Source organism: Monodon monoceros, unplaced genomic scaffold (genome assembly GCF_005190385.1).
Source record: "Monodon monoceros isolate NGI ecotype Baffin Bay Population unplaced genomic scaffold, NGI_Narwhal_1 Super_Scaffold_4, whole genome shotgun sequence".
NCBI classification, from domain to species: Eukaryota; Metazoa; Chordata; class Mammalia; order Artiodactyla; family Monodontidae; genus Monodon; species Monodon monoceros.
In genome coordinates this window covers 7,409,886-7,427,708 of record NW_021703781.1, presented here as the reverse complement: position 1 = coordinate 7,427,708, position 17,823 = coordinate 7,409,886, and the positions used below count along the sequence as shown (strand labels likewise).

At 37.7% G+C, this 17,823-nt stretch overlaps 1 protein-coding gene across 1 annotated transcript in view; it reads right to left on the bottom strand.

The window, feature by feature from the left end:
* Positions 1 to 17,823, bottom strand: part of RYR2 (ryanodine receptor 2) — a 721,906-nt gene that overhangs the window by 19,711 nt on the left and 684,372 nt on the right. The window contains exons 93-97 of the mRNA XM_029245584.1: positions 17,135 to 17,177; positions 14,337 to 14,470; positions 10,874 to 10,934; positions 8,907 to 9,053; positions 6,518 to 6,652 (exon numbers count right to left, since the gene is read on the bottom strand). Of these exons, the coding sequence (XP_029101417.1) occupies positions 6,518 to 6,652; positions 8,907 to 9,053; positions 10,874 to 10,934; positions 14,337 to 14,470; positions 17,135 to 17,177 (520 nt within the window). The remainder of the gene's footprint in view (positions 1 to 6,517; positions 6,653 to 8,906; positions 9,054 to 10,873; positions 10,935 to 14,336; positions 14,471 to 17,134; positions 17,178 to 17,823) is intronic.

The window sequence follows — 17,823 nt, the reverse complement described above, 5'->3', positions numbered from 1 at the left end:
ACTGTACTTCAATAAAATTTAAAAAAAAAAGATTGGGTCACTCAGAAAAGAGGCTGGTCAGTCTGGGATGCAATAAGCAAAGAGCATCACCCCAGAACTGTTCTGCAGCCCAGGGAAGGGGTCTCTCTTACAGAGAGGCCAGGATAGTCCTATTTTACAGACAGCCTGATGAGACCAATGGTGCCTAAACTTAATCCTGCATCCACATCTCCTGAAGGCTTAAACATTCTGGATTCCTGGTACCACGTACTGAATCAATCTTTAGAAATTAAAATTTGAAGACATTTAAGAAAAGCCCTCAGGACATGGCATTAATTTCTTAGAACTGTTTGTCTAAAACAGTGCTTGAAACTGTAAATGGTGGATCTGTGGCTAGAGAAAGTTTTATTTTCCCTGTATATTCTTGCATACTGTTGGAATTAGTCTTTACCACATGCATTTCTTATTTTTATTAAGAAAAATTGGGGGTTATATGTTTTTCTCCAAATCTGTCCACACATGTGATTAACTGTGGCTACAGGAAATAGAATTATTATTGCAGCTGCCTACTCTCAGTGAACTAACATAGGCCATCCTTTCCTGGCTTTCCCATTCTTAGCTTTGTTTGTAAAACTCCCCCTGCCCCCTTTGGCTGGCGACTTAATTTGGACAATCTACCTGGCTGTGGTCTGGCATTTCTCCATGTCAAATTCTGGCCCTTTGACTCCCCACACTAATAGCCATAGTGGGTCAACAGTGGATCACTGCAGTTCCCTGTTCAGGTCCTGGAATGCCCTAGCTCTCCAAGCCCACTTATTTGACATATATGTGACTAAGATGGTCTAGCTAATTCCTCCTGCTAATTCCTGCTGACCAAGACTTTTGGATTATAATTTGGCTCCCCACATAGAGTTTTTCTATAGAGGAGAGACTATCAACTTGTTGCTTGAACTTTTAATGAGTGGAATGTTGGTATTCTGACTGATACATCTGACTCTTAGGAGTCTGGTTAATGTGAGTCTGTCCTCAAGCAAATGATTCACTTTTACTTTCTAGACTATAAAGCTGAAAACAAGACCATGGAATGAGGCTAAATTACCAAAGTAAATGTCTCCTTTTTAGATCTCTCGTCAGCCACTTGGCCTCTCTTGGCAATATGTGCATCTCACTGCTCGCCTTCATTCTATGATAGCACTAAGAATTTTGAGGAGGGGATTCCGCCATATTTCATTAAAATGAAACACGGTCATGCTGTGAAAAGAGAGGTAGAGTTTTGTGGATGTGCTTAGTTAGGCTTAATAAGATACCAAAGTGAAAAAGAATAAAATGCACAGTTCGCCAGTGGGATTCTGATGTTGATTTTCCCAACCTTCTCCTTCATTATCAGAAGTTCTCACCAGAGATAGCAGGGCCATGGCTGCTGTGGTGGAGTAGGAGGAAATGGAGTGACCAGCCACTCACAGGAGGCGGCAGCCTGTCAGATTACCATTCTGCGCCTGAAAAGGGAAGTCCTTTCATCTACCTTCCTTTTCAGAGAATCAGACTCAACCTGATCATAAGAGCTGGAGGAGCGATGCTGGGCAGCAAAAAGTGACACCGCTTTCTTCAGAGAACCTGAGTAATGAGGGAGGAAGGTGCCTGGTGCTACAGAAATGGGGACAGGGCACTTGCTAATTCTCAAGATTTAACGTTCTGTGACTTTCCCCCCATCCACCTCCTAAACATACATTCTGGGGTTAATCATTGTTTATGCTGCCTTTAGGGGACACTGAAGAGTAACAGTTTCTAGGGACTGGTGAAGATCCTTATAAGATCTTTACCTTGGCCAAAAACAAAAAAGGCAGGTGTGGGGAGAGAAACAGACACAGGGAGAGAAAAAGAGATAGAGGTTGAACTAGAGAGAAACAGATTATTCGTTGAGAAGATGGGGTAAAATAAGTACTTTAGAACAACTACTTAAGCAGGTTACTTCCCTAGGAGCATACTTTTTAGCTCAACCACCTGGAAAGCTTTTTCCCAAATACACAGGTCTTGATACCTTTCCTACAGTTTCTGACTCAAGGGATCTGGGGTTGGTCTTGAAGATCTGTGGATTTACAGAGAGTTTTCCTGGTGATTCCTCTGGGCATTTGAGGCTGAAAACCACTCCTTTTGAGATGAATGCTCTTATATATGCCACGTCAGTCTCCCTGGCTCTCTAGCTGCAATCAGCTTTTTGCCCTGGACTTGAAAACTTTAGATTACTTTTCAATTTCTTCTCCTACATTCTGGGTGAAGAGGTTCAAATTCTATCAGGTTATGGCTGGATTAATTAGATTCTCTGGCTCAAAACACCATGATTCCAAATAAATAAGTAAGTAAAGAAAGAAGAAAAGAAATTTAAGTATGAATCATCACTGACTCTGCAAAACTGCAGCTACAGTGCCACCTGCTGTAAGTTATGAAACACTGGCGGTGAATTACGTCCCCCAGAAAACCTACAATGTTCTCGGAGACCTAAAGAAACAACAAATGCGATGGGAACTCAGGATGACAGCAATAAAATACGACGTGAGTGAGGAAAACCTACCTCAGATGAGAATACTAGACTTTACTCTTTGAAAAAGAAATGCTAAGGAGACTGGCATAAAGAAAGGATTCTCAGGCTTCCCTGGTGGCGCAGTGGTTGAGAGTCCGCCTGCCGATGCAGGGAACACGGGTTCGTGCCCCGGTCCGGGAAGATCCCACATGCCGCGGAGCGGCTGGGCCCGTGAGCCGTGGCCGCTGAGCCTGCGCGTCCGGAGCCTGTGCTCCGCAACGGGAGAGGCCACGGCAGTGAGAGGCCCGGGTACCGCAAGAAAAAAAAAGAAAGGATTCTCTTTGGAGAATTAAAACAATGAAATCTGACCACCTGCTACTCCATAATTCTGTCTTGCTATCTGTTTGGTTTTACTAAGCCTCCACTTTTAATGAGCATTACTGTCAGTGATTACTTACATTTTAAGTGGCTATGGCTTTTTCAAAACCTCCCTGCACAAGCATTAGTAAGAGGCAAATTAAAAGGGGTTTTTACATCTAAAGTTGAAAGGTTAACCTAGGTAATGTGGCCTCTGACACAATAGTTGTTAAGAACAGTCACCTGGAAATGGACTGTGCAAAGTACACAGACTCCCGTCTGGTTCGACTGATTGACAGCAGTACATAATTGGGAAAGAGGTAGGAGCCGAGGTGTAGTCTGCATCCTGGAGCTGAGTTTTCCGTTTCAAGAGAGGAACACCTAAGATGCAAACTTAGGGTGCCTCCAACCTCACCTCAGCCAAAGGCAAGACCTGTTCATTGTTATTTTTGTAGAGACAGAAATACCTACAACAGAGCCGGTCAGAGGCAGTCTCACCCATATGGACAGAAATTCCTGAAACTGAACAAAATCCTGGCTGTAGCTCAGTCCCAAGCCCACAGATGAAAACATCAAGGAGCCAATTTCCTCATCCTAAAGTGAGGTAAGCTTCTCTACCTTCTTTATACATTTCCCTGTCATTGGGTAAAATCAACCAGGTAAAGGCAGTGGTCTTCCTAACCCACCTCGTGTTCAAATAATGCATGGATTCTTCTCCTAATAAATCCACTGACAAAATTAACAAGAGCAGTGGAAACATCCTGAGAGCAAGATGCAACATGTAGTCATATAAGAACACTATTAGGGCAAATTGAACAGGGTCAGATACGACTCGTGATGTGAGAGTGAGAGACCAGGATATTTTGGGGGTCATACTGTGGTAGGAGAGGCGAATCCAAGTCACACGTTGTTCCCAGCGTGTAACCCAGGCCACTGCATATCCCCATCTGAAACCCTCCCTACTTTCCACCAATCTTGAGCGGTTCACTGAGCATCACACCCTCTGGGAATGAACAGGACAACTTTCTGACCTGAGGCTGGTGAATTTTGAGATTTAGACCCATTGGGGTGATTCTCCTGGAATATAAATGAATCTCCCCGGAGTCAGTGTAGGCACAAGTGCCTACCGTTAGCCCTTACTGACCCTCCTTTGCGCCTTGTTGCCTCCTCCAGCCCTCTGCTCCCCTCTCTGCATCTGGCCAGCCACTCCCCCAAGTCTTCAGGGTCATGGGACAGAAGAGACAAGGTGGTATTAAAGGCAGCACACAGAAGAGGAGATGAAGGATCTCTAAAGTACCTTCCTCACTGGGCCTAGAATGGTAGGGTATGGATGTGGGGAAGCAGCGAGGGGGTGGCAAAGTGTCCCCTGTTAGTGACTCTGGTGGAGGTTACTACTAGTGACCGGTCAGTCTCCCGGCGCACAAGTTTTCTCTCTCCTTGACTTGTGGTCCTACTTCCTGTATGAACTCTTGTTAAAAGTTTCTTATGTATTCTTCCAGAAAAATAGTATGTGTATTCTAGCATATCTATTATATACATTCTAGCATATATGTGTGTGTATCATCTTGTACAGTTAGGATCCTTTTGATCTTTTTTTTTTCCCACTTAAGTATAATTTGTATGTCTTTCCATATCAGCATATACAGATTTCACTACTATTTTAAAAAGCTACATATTTTCCATTATATGGATTTACCATAATTTATTTAATCAAGACTCTATAGAGGATAATTTATATTATTTTCAATTTGTTATAGCAGCTAATGTCCTTGAATATAGCGAGGCATATTTGTGAATAAACAGGTCAGTTACTAGCAATGGAACTGACAAGTCAAAGGGTAAGTACACTTAAAAATTCAATAGATATTATAAAATTTCTCTCAAATTGTTGTGTTATTTTAAATTCCCAACAGCGTTCATGAAGGTGCCAGCTTTTCAATCAATTCAGTTAACTCTGGGTATTAACAAACTTTAATATTTTGCAAACCTGATGGGTAAAGGTGGCAACTGATTGCTTTGGTTTGCACTTTTTAAAGTATCAATATGATAGAGGCTGAGCATCTTTCCATATTTATAAGCTGATTCAACTTATTTTATAGTGAATTGTCTAGTCATATAATTTGCTTATTTTTCTATTGGCTTGTTATTTCTTCTCTCAGTTGTGACAAAGACTTTGTAAATTAAAGAAACTGGCCCTTTGTTATAGTGTTCAGTATATTTTTGCTAGCTTGTCATCTGCATTTAAGATTTTCCTTATAGTTATTCCTTTTTAAAGTCATTTTTTATGCTTACATGGATCCTAGGTTTTATGTCATATTCAGAAAGACCTTTCCCCATTAAAAAATTGTTATGGGGCTTCCCTGGTGGTGCAGTGGTTAAGAATCTGCCTGCCAATGGAGGGGACACGGGTTCGAGCCCTGGTCCGGGAAGATCCCACATGCCGCAGAGCAACTAAGCCCATGTGCCACAACTACTTAGCCTGTGCTCTAGAGCCCGCGCTCCTAGAGCCCATGCTCCGCAACGAGAGGCCACGGCAATGAGATGCCCACGCACCGCAACGAAGAGCAGCCCCTGCTCACTGCAACTAAAGAAAGCCCGCGCGCAGCAACAAAGACCTGACGCAGCAAGCAATAAATAAATAAAAATTGTTATTATTTCACAAGTCAAATCCTAACTTTCATTTTTCATTGAAAGGTTTATTTCATTTGGAATTTATTTTGATGTAAAGAACTTGGTTGGCATCCACTTTTAGCAGTTTCCTCCTAACAGCATGTTCATGGTACCAATACCATTTATTGAATTATTTTTCATTTCATAATTTCTAAGGCCACTTTTATCATACTTTTAATTTCCATGTGTATCTGAATCTCTTTCTAGACTGTATTCCATTGATCTGTCATTCTCTAGTACAAAAACTGTCTTAATTACTAGTCTTTGTAATATTAGTAGGTCTTTGTCACTACTCCTTTGAGATGTTTATTTTTTCTAGAGCAATTTTAGCATCATTATGTCCATGTCTTTTTACACCAGCCCGAACTGTATAGGTATCTCAATTTGGAGCTCACTGAAGGATTCATCTCTTTCCAGCTAGAGGTTAAGTATTTTGTCTAATTTTCCCCTTCACAGTCTAGCATCTCATATATGGTAATTTCTGATTTGTCATATTAGAGATGCAGGTTATAGAAGAGTGATAAAGCAATATGAAATCTTTAACATCTGTTGATTTTAAAACCAAGACTAAAAAGGGTAATTTAACCCAGGATACTCAATATAAAAGAGATATTTTTGGACTTCAGTAATTTCAGTTCAAGTCACTAAGGTGAACAAATACCTAAACCTTCTACAAGGAAATAATTTTACCTGCTCTCCTAGAACATACAAACAACAGGCTGAAGTGTTTACGTTAATCCTTCCAGTTCTAAGGACTTTACTCAGGATTCTACTTATTATCAGGCTGATGCAGTAGATGTGCAAAATTGGCAGAAACAGTCCTTCACGTTCCACAGAAAATGAAAATCGTCAATTCTTTAAAAAGCCACACAACTTTTTGCTGCGTACACTATTTTCTATTCTTCACTGTTAAAGAATGACTACACAATTCCTTGGGTTGAAGAAGCAGGAGAAGTTTTTTCATTCATAGGAGATCAAAGTGTATGAACTTACCGTTAGCATGTCATCACATTTCATGTCCGGTGTATCGCCATCTTCACTTTTATTGTAGAATTTTCGGAAAAAATTGAATGCCACGACAGTATATAGGTATACGACAACAGCTAATAAGCCAACGGTTAATACAAGCTGGAAAGCAATGTGACATTGAACATATATTAGAAATATAAGTCAGTGGATTTACTGACTAAAAGCTAATGGAATCCACACCTCATACCTTTCTTATCCCCCCAGTGGGGAAATCTATTTTCATAGTTTCTATATTTTATCAAGTTGCCAGTTTATTTTATGTAAAACTTGACTACTTAATTGGCTAATAAATGCATACAATAACATGAATAAAACTCTGATTTAGTTTCATATCCAAATTGATATTAATAATATTAATAAGCAGCTTAATATGTTCATTTTTCTATCATCTAAATATTTGGTAGTAGATACTACATTAAATACATTCTCTCTTTTTATAAGTTCTATTCCCTTTAAATAATTTACATTCCTAACAAAAACTCTCTCATGTTTGTTATGATAGTAAGAGGGGTTGTAAATCACGTTTTCTTTCAATCATATCCTAAAACGAAATAGGAATTGTTTCTAATGTCTGGAAATGCACGACTGTTAATAATATGTATCATAAATATTAAAAAAAATAAAACTAAGAAGTCTGGCTTTGTCAACATAAACCAATGATCAAAGGGAAAGACACTTTAATAGCTAATAAATAACACTATTTTGAAGGCAAATTTTCTCAACGTATAAATAAAAGTCACAGTTTGAAAGGTCTTTTTTCAGCACTATGTAATCTTTCTTTAATTCCAAACTATACTTTACTTTACATAATGTTATATATGCGTATATAGTATGTATATATATGCGTATATTTTATAGAATATATATGTGAATATACATAGAATTTGTATATGAATATGTATATTTTAAAAATATGACTTTCACCAAGGTGGTAAAAATATATTTCTGGTTCTATCACAGAAGTTCTAAACACACTAAAATGCATTATTTTTTGTCTACTTCCTCTGATTACAACATACCCCTGGTGTTCTTAACTGTGGCAGCATATATTAAGTCTTTTAAAAATCACTTCATAATTATCTGGAAAAAACATGTTGTCTTAATAGAGGGCTTAATTCACTTCTATAAATTAAGTATAAGGCCACTGTAAATTTCTGTGTATTTTACCTATAAGGGCTATTTAAGCTCTCTATTATCTTTGCAAATGAAAATTTGATACCTCAAAAAGAGAAGGAGTAGAGTTTAGAAATAAAAGTTTAGAAATTGAAAGTAGTGCCAGATGTTTTGTGTGAAAATACTCCACAGATTTAGCACCTCCAGTTCTTCGAACATACTGGGAGCTCAAAACCAATTTACTTATTGACCGATGAATATGCATAGTACGCTTTTTGTCACCAGACTCATGACGTGCCATGCATATCATACTCATATTCAGAAACTACAGTGACATATATAAGAACATTGTGCTGAAATTTAGAAAAGTGAAGGTCATGATAATGTGAACTTAACCGTGGACACAGTTCAAGGTTTTGGGAAGGGCACTGATTTTAAAATACGCTGGATTATAAAATTCTGGAAAAGAAGGACTCTGTTATTCTAAATAACTAGCAGAATGTGTTACCTCCCACTGGACACTTGATAAATAGAGAATGAATTGAGAAGTTTATTAATAATGAAAGTTTTAACATTACAAATGGGTTGTATTAGAACATAAGCTGACTATCTGGAATTAAGCCAGCTTTTCTCCAAGTAAGCATGACCTTGTCAAGTGTGAAACATTATTATTCCTTTTGCCCAATTTAAAAGTGGAGAAAAGAGCCCATGGATATCCAGTTTTAAAATACTATAATAAATTAAGAATGTAGCATCTCAGGTTTTATTACTAATATAACTAGTGTGTTAGGATGTTGCAACATATTTTGGTTTAGCCACAGTATCAGGTACAGCAAATATCATATTAGGAACAAAATAATAACTACCTTCCTGAGTGTTTAATGTGCTTGAGCCTGTGCTAAGACCTCCACATTTCTGTTTTTATTTAATTTTCACAAAACCCCTATAAGGTAGGTACTTTTATTGTACTCGTTTTACAAAATGAGGGAGTTGAGATTTAAAAGAATGCTAAGTAATTTATCCAAGGTCACACAGCTCATCCATCAAGCCAAGACTTGAATGTAGGTCTCGGGGGCTCTCAAATTACAAATCTGCATGGTTTATAGGAGAAAAGGTACAGATCCTCTATTCACAAAAGTCTTTAAAACTGTACACTGTCATTTGAGGTTTGGTGTTACATCTGTTAGAATATTTGTTGCTTTTTCAGTTTTTGCAGGGGGAGGAAAACATAAACTTTTACCTGTTTGCCATTGTGTGTTACTGATGACAAGATGGTTCTTAACGTCTTGAATCCCATAGCAATGTCAAGAAGATGAGCGGCAAAAAAAAAGTTGTTATAGTGTCCGAGAACGGACATGGCCATATACCAGGCAAGGTAGAGGAAGGACTATTAAGACAAAATGAGAGAAAATAATCTCAGAAAATAGAATACATACTATTGTCAAAAACGACTCTGCTCTCATTCTATGATAACCACTCCACTGACTTTTATCTTCTTAAAGATTTATATAATTCCAATCAGTTATATCAGTTTGTTTGTGTATTTTAGTTTGATTTAGCTGTTCTGCAAGGTTCAATGCCATTCTCTCCTTTATATCAGAGTGGCTCTTTTTATTTATCCTCCCACAGAGAAAAATGTATTGACTTACTACTCAACAGCAACTTACTAATGTCCACTATTGATAGTTTGGGCCAGATAATCCTTGGTTGTGGATGCCATCCTGTGCATAGTAGGATGGTTATAGCTAGCAGCATCCCTGGTCTCTACTCGCTAGCTGCCAGTAGTAGAACTCCCCCTCTCCAGTCATGACAACCAAGAATGTCTCCAGATGTTGCCACATGTGGCTGAGTTGGGGTGGCCTCCTTTTTATTCAGGGGAGTTGCTTCTATTGTTAGATGAGAAGTTAGCTGCAAGACACCCTACTAACAGTTGACAGTCCTAAAAGATAACTCAAGACTTGATTTTGAATATCAGAGGGTTCTCTAAGTTACCCAGAGTTCTGGGCCCACGGCTGGGTGAGGCAGGGTGGGGACAGAGGCAGGAGTACTGGGGGGATGGGGGGGTCACGGGTCTTTAGGAGAACGGAACTAAGTTTCACTATAAAAGTGCTAAGATAAGAGCGAGATTTTGAGACTCAATGAGATACCCAAGGAAGAAAGCACGGCAGCAAGAACAGCAGAAGGCCTTAGGGGAGGTTGTTACGAGCCTTTCTGTAGGAGGAGTGAGAAGATGGTAAAAGAATTAAGAAGCAGTAATGAGGGGATGGGCTGAGATCTAACAGCAAAAATTGTAGTCCATCGATTCAGCCATGTTTCATGATTCTCTCTAGCAACTTCCCATAGCCAGCAAATGGTAGCACAAAAACAACTGACAGTAACAGTTAGTTAAACTGGAATTTCTAAGAATCAAAAATGTCATGCTATTGAGCCAACGAGGTAGTATGTGATTCTCTGCCTTGACAGCTGGTGGCTTTTAGTCATGGGCGATTTTTTTTCATAATATTTGGATATATACGTGGGTCCTAGGCCTAACTCAGAAGCTCTCATGCTCTTTGATAAAAGAAGGATCCATCAAGAAAAAGAGCACAATAATTTAATGTACTTTATTTGGCAGAAACAAATGGATTGCAATTAATGTTAAAAAAGAACTTTAAAAAATATATTTAGAACTTTCTAACATCTATAAAAATTTTGAAGAATGCAATTGCTCAACTAAAATCTGAATGAAAATACACACGAATTTGCATCTCCATTTCATTTTCTCGTGTAAATATATTTTAATTTTTCAGCCACTGAAAGAAATGGAATGAGATATGGGCTGATTAATCATATATTTCTCTGGGTCTTTCTCAGATGTGGTCAGTATTAAACGAACTGGTATTTAAGTAGCTTCTTTTTTTTTTTTTTTTTTTTTTGCGGTACGCGGGCCTCTCACTGTCGTGGCCTCTCCCATTTCGGAGGACAGGCTCCGGACGCGCAGGCTCAGCGACCATGGCTCACGGGCCCAGCCACTCCGCGGCATGTGGGATCTTCCCGGACGGAGGCACGAACCCGCGTCCCCTGCATCGGCAGGCGGACTCCCAACCACTGCGCCACCAGGGAAGCCCTTAAGTAGCTTTCTTAAATAGCCATCTTTCCAGCCACTGAAGCCCAACAAACTCATCTAATCAGAGTGCGTTTTACTTTGTGGTAATGAAGTTGGCTTACATTGTCAGTGAAAACGACTCCTAGTTTCCACATCTGATACTTCACATCAATAGAGTTCAGCCTGGAAAGACAAAAAAGAAGAATCTGTAGATATGTACATGAAGCAGAGACTCACAGGCTTGCAAAAGCCTGCTGTCATTCACTCTCCATGGGGCAGAGCTGGCAACCATCTCAGGAGATGAGTTCTAGTTCAGGAGCCCAGGGAAGAGCTGAGAGCTCTGTTGGAAAATGTACTCCAGAGTTTTGTGATTTTTTTTTTTTTTTTAAGAGGAATCTTGGAAAACAAAACAAAGCATCACTATGTCTCTATTACTTAAAAATAGTCTTTTCTTTTTGACCTTTTCTTTTCCTATATTAAATATAAAATAAACACTTTATATGTGACAATTATTCCTGGAAACTACTAAATTAACTAACATAGGTATATCGAAACTTTCCTCCCTAACTTTCATTATATATTCATAATTGCATCCCAACAGAATAATTTTTAGTTCAACTAATAAAAACTTGCATAAATGTCCACACTTGTTTTACAACTGTACTGATTTTGCCAATGAAAAGGCTTATTCATTGTGGTTTTGTTTCCTATCGTTTTCAGAAATGCCCCTTCTCTACTTCCTTCTCTATCCAAGAAGGAATTTAACCCTTCCCCTTGGTTCCCATAGTGCTTTGTAGACACCTCCCTTTATAATCGTTTCCCATGTTGTTTTGCAGGCGTAGGTGTGTATGTATGTATGTGTATTGATGCCTTCCTCACTAGTCTGTGAAATCCCCAACACCAAGCATGTTATATCATACACTGAATGTCTCTCAATAATGTTGAATGAGTGAATCAACATAAATAGTCATGATCTTTGCAGATTAAAATAGACATGTATTAAAATATACTAATTTTTAATTTTCGCTTTTTTCCAGAACTTGTCACCAGTTTATGGGGCTAGAAATTATAATTTTGTTAGCCTTTGCAACATTCCAGTGAATTGATATGATAATAATATAATTTTAGTGTTATTTTCAAAAAGGCTTCTCTAGACTTACTGTTTTAGTCTTTACTTCTTTAATCATTTCTTTTAATTAGGCCAATCTTAAATTACAAGTGCAATGATAAATAGTTGATAATCTAAGCTGACTTCTTAGGAGACTTTTCCCCTTAGAGTTAAGGTTTAATTTTTTTAAGGAAATAAAGCAGTCTTTGAGTTATAATTAATTTTATTATTAAATAATATTTTTTAAAATTTCATGACTATTTAGTGGGTTTCAATATAAGAATACTTTTTCTTAAAAAAGAGAGAGATGAAAAAAAAATAAACCCATTGGATAATTCGCATGAGAGCATGATTATTTCCCATGAAAGCAATCCAAAACAAAATAAGGGTTTTTATCAGGATGTCTGAACTTCCCATGGTCGTTTCTAACTTATTTAGAAGTTTGTTCTTATGATTAGTTGTTTTCCATCCCTGTCATGCATTAGGGTAGCAAGTTTCCTACCAACAGCATTAAGAGTATTTTGTAGTATACAATACTCTTTTCTCACCAGTAGTGGCAGTGATGCTGTTTGGGTGGAGCTGACTCCACCCCCAGGGATGGAGCACAGCTGATCTAGGCCAATCTGGGCATGGCATTAACCTGGCCACAGGGCTTGGTTCAGGGGTAAACTAGAAGCCAGAAGCTGAGGAGTTTTGCTAGATGGTTTTGAGATTATAAGCTCTCCTCTCACTCCATAAAGACACACATGAAGAAGCATGCAGGCTTTCTGGCTGCTGGCAGCCATTCTATCCCCAGGAGGTGAACTGGCCACTTGTTTAAATGTGCACATACCAAGCCCTATGTATCTGATTGACAAATAAATACATGCACACATAGATACATGAATCATCCTTATATGCAAATGTTCACATTAAGATACTATTCATATAGAAAACAGATAATCTTTGAAAACTCAATCCTTCCAAACACTTTAATAAAGGAACACTACATGTAAATCTTCTCCTAGTAATGTGTGTTATTTACTATATCTTTATTCTTCTAATTTTATTATCCATATTTAAAGGTATTAATAAAAGCCACATTAATTTCTTGGTACTTTGCTAGGGGTCAAACCTGCAAACATTTACTATGTAAAACAGTGGAAAAGTCCGCTAATTTAAAACTGTTCATAGTACAAAAACAGTCTAAACTTTCCTTCTATTTTATCAGACATTTTCTAGAGTCACAAATATGACCATGGAAAATGGATAATTCAGTAAAACTATTTAATTCTACATTGGTTATCAGGGATCTGAAAATGCTAGTAAGAAACTCAGCAGCCCCCCCTCACCATAGTCCTTACGTGATATTCTAACATAAGGGCCTTAATGCCTAAGGGCTGCCAACTGTGTTTCATCTTACGTATAGTGACCACATTTCTTTAAGAACCACATTTGTTTTCTTAAAGTACTCAGGTAATATTTTAAATTTAAATTCATAACTTGCTATATATTTGCTTATCTAACTACTTTTGAACTGGGTTCACATTATTTTTAAAGACCCAACTAGCTCTAACAAGGTTTCAGAGAGAGAAAAAGTATAAAAGAGATCAGCCAAAATGTTGTTTTTTAATGCTAGCTAAAATAGTTATCTAAGACAAACTAACATTGCTCTACAGAACCTTAAATATTTATGTTTTCAGAGAAATCGTCACATACCTAATTGACTGATGCCTTAAATACAGATAAGGGAAGGTAATGATTACGTTTTTTTCTAAAATCGTTAAGTGGCTACAATAAGAAATTACATTTTAAAAAGCATGTAGGCTTTACAACTGTAATTCTAGAATTATAGTTGATTAAATTTGCAAGACAGATACAGATGTATATATATATATATGTATACTAACACTACACGTGCCTGTGAAATTCAATCTCAGGTGAATTCAGTTCAACTGGTTTACATCCTTCTAATTATATCATATTATTCCATGCAAGCACTGTATAATAGAGTGCCTCATTTTAAAATAAACTTTCCAAGTAATAGTATACTAAGTATACCAAGTCTTTGCTATTTAAATAAAACACAACAATTAAAAGAATATGAACTTATTTCTAATAAAAGGTCTACATAGCTCCCTTTTCCAAAATTAAGAAAACTAACTTCTTTGCAAACAGGAAGCATTAACGAGTCAAATGTTATGCTTTTGCATCTTTGACTTCAACTTAAGTGGCATTTAGGGATAAAAAGGCACATCGATAAAACAAATCTTTTTTTCTTGCTTTATGTAAATAATGAAAAAGTCACCTTCAAAAATTAATAGATTACATCTGCTGATTCCATAGTGCAAAAATACCCGGAAGTACAAAAGCAGACTTTATATATTCTCTGTTTCTCTCACTGAAGGAAAGGAAATCAGTGCACTAGCAAGTTCAGAAGTGTATTACTTTTTCCTCCTTTCCACCTAGACCTCGGATAGAGCAGAATGAACACTCACACGGCCGACAGGGAGCTGTCTTTCTTTGGCTTCTTCTTTTCCCGGGCATCGCTGAAGTCCAGGGCAGCTTTGTCCATGCCAAGTAACTCGCTGATTCTGTCTCGGCCATAGAACTCTCCATATTTATCCATAACCTGGGGCAAGAAAAAAAGCATTTTACTGGCCTCCACCATTAAGTAATCTCATCTGTATATGCACATACAAACATCTAATTATTTTTATATATAGTATATATCGGTCTTACTTTCAGGTTCACTTAAACATCTAACTTAACGGCCCATGTTCTGTGATCACACTGCTTAAGGTCTTAGTGAACTTATAGCGTTTTAAATAATGCCTAGCTGAAGAACAAGATTTCTTATGCAAGAGAGAAAGGCAGGCCCAAAAGAGGATAGGCTCAAGTAAATGGGTAAAGAGGTGGGAGAAAATGGAATAAAGTAACTACCAAATTCATACCCTGTGTCAGGAATTACGCTAAGAGGTCTAACTTGCTTTTCCCTCATGGGACTGTCATAATATGTTAAGTTTCCTGTTGTTAGCATCCTACTCTGTAGATAAAGAAATTGATCTTGGAGAATGTAACATGCCCAGTCTCAGCTTGGCAAGAGATGGGGTGAGGACGCATCCAGGCAAGGCTGACTCCCAGCAAAGATCTTCTGCGTAGAGCACGGCATGCCACTGGGCTGCCCACGACATGCTGGTATCCCCCCTGTGGTCTCCAGGGCAAACAATCAACTCCCCCCATAGTATCCTGACTCCAGCCATTCTTCAACAACACCTGAACCTGGAGCCTTGTCACCATCCACAGGTCCTCAGTTTAATTCTTACCTAGAATGGATTCCTTGTCCATCGTTAGAATCACTTCTTTGCAACCCCCCTTGGCTTCCTTGCCCCTCTCTCTTCTGTCACATTTGTCTGGGCCTTTGCCCAGATGTTGGGTTTTTAGATCAGGGCTTAGATGTGGGCTAACAGATCACCTGTGAGCTCAGTACCTCTGTCTCTGATATAGCGACTCTTGGCCTACAGTTTATATACCATGAGGATCCCGCACATCATTGAAAATGGAGGCAACAGGAAAAGGAATGAAAGAAACGCAGGAGGAGAGAGAACGGGCAGCAAGAGAGGAAAAGGAAAGCAAGGAACAGGAATATAGGAGAAACAAAGGAACTGAGAACCAGCGAAAGAGGAGGCGGAACGTTAAAGTAAAATATTAGAGTGGATGAATAGAAAGAAAGTGGATAAATAGAAAGAAAGAAAGGATTAGCAGAAATAAAAATGAGCTTTTTCTGAATGTATACAATCAGGTAAATTAAAAGAAAACATAAAAGAGCAATGGTAGTGAAAAATCCTATGAACGTACACTATTTAGGTTCATTAAAACAATTTGTTTTCCAGTATTCTCACAGCACTGAAAATGGGCTGGGCTGATCTGAGTGGGAGTTCTTTAGGGGTTGTATTCTCACCCAGGAGAACAAACTGGACCTCAGAGCAGGAACGCTATGGATTGTCTCAGCTGCAATTACAATCTGTCTATTTATTTGACTCTAGATATATCGTGTCCTTCAGAGAAACTCTTGCTTTAATAACTTAGAAACTGCTTCTTCATACTGTTAAATAATTAATAAGAATAAAATATTCAAATTATCTATTTTACGTTACTTAAAAATTATTCTTTCAGAGCTCTGGTCTAATTTGGATGCATTCATCTGCATTCGTGCAGCGCTACTACTCTGTGGTCACAAGGGGACAAAAACTTGCACCAAAATGAAAATCAACAAACACACTGCTTCTTCCAACTAGGAAGTCTTGGGGGGGTTTTTTGTTTTGTTTTGTTTCTGTTTTTTAAAATGTGCTTCATTTTAAATAATGTACTTGATTTAAATTCTTGGCAAACTCTCTATCTCCCCTCAGATTGGTAACAAAAAATGTGCAGTTGCTAATCACCAGCCACCCTATGAGTAGTTCTCAACTGGTGGAATCAAAGGGAAAAAGACCATTTCGTTCGGCAGACATTTGTGGCCATTCGCCCTGGACCGTATACACTGGAGCTACAGCTCATTATGGTACGTGGCACGAAGTGATTCAGTTTGGCAGTTGGAGGGTTCAAGGAATAAGAAGGAGCTACAAAATAATGATTACTGTATTTTACAGTGTACAAGTACTGGTACATGCATTATTATATTTTTTTTTTTTTTAAAAATAACCTACATTAAATTCCGTGTGGTAGGAAGAGCAGAGATAATCCTTGTCTCTCGAAACCAGAGCCGACATAGGTGCCAGAGTCCGTAGCTGAACTCCTATTTGTGTTCTATCATGCCCTGATGCAGTGCGCATCAGAAGAATAAAACTTTATCAAAATACAAAGGTCTTTGAAGTTTATGTAAAAGTAAATAAAATTCAGTCCTTTGCTGGTATACAACAACTTTACTTTTTTATTGTAAGGGAGGATCCCAGCCCTGGTGACTTAGCTGTCTTATCAGAAAAAGAGCCTTCAGTCAACTTCAGTTACCCGAACAATCTCAGAGAAAATTCTTACCAATTCTTGTTAACGTACAGACTGAGCACTGTTTAGTCACCTGAGTCAGATGACAGGTGGGTGAGCAATGCTTATTTATTTTTTAGCTGCAGAGTATGGATCTCTTATGAAATTTTTGAAATTCATATTGACTCCCATTTCCATTTTGAAATGACATTAGCAGACAAAGCACGCCTCAGTATCTATCTCAGCCTACATATGAGCCACAGCAAATTCAAATCTGAATTGCACTTTAGGAAAAGAATAGAAAATTTAAGCCCACCTTTCTTTTAACAAATTTGTCCCAGTAGTTGTTGGGAAATGACCTAAAAGATATAAAAGCATAGAAATAAAATAGTATCATTTTTAAAAAAATGATAAATAACAATATATTTTTTGGAATAAATAAAATACTGAAAATAATATGTAAACATATATTCTTCCATTCACAAAAATTACAATGAATTTTCCCCATCTTATCCCATAATTTTTCTATCATAAGTATATTAAATGTTATTTTAAGTGTTAATATATATACATGTAAATCACAGAAGAGACTACGGGCTGATATTTTAATGGAGATGAATATGAGCATATTTATTAATAGGCAGTCTGGTTATATTTTTTCTTTATGTATAATGTGTTAATGTATACATTTCTTTGTCAATTGTCTATAAAAATTAAAGTATCTAAAACTGTCATTGTTTTTCCTAGGAAGTAAAAAAAAAATCTCATTCCCACTAGTTATCCTTAAGGAAACTTGAGCATAACACCATCACGTGACTCCAGCATCTTCACTAATACAGAGTTCACCTAAGGGGACGGACTTGATTCGATTTAGAGCTGCTAAACAAAATATTGAGCATTTAGAGTAAACATTTATAACACACAAACAAATCATCCCCATTTGGAAACTACTAGAAATCGTTAACTCTTTAAGAATTAGCAAAACTAATCACAATGAAAAGAAGC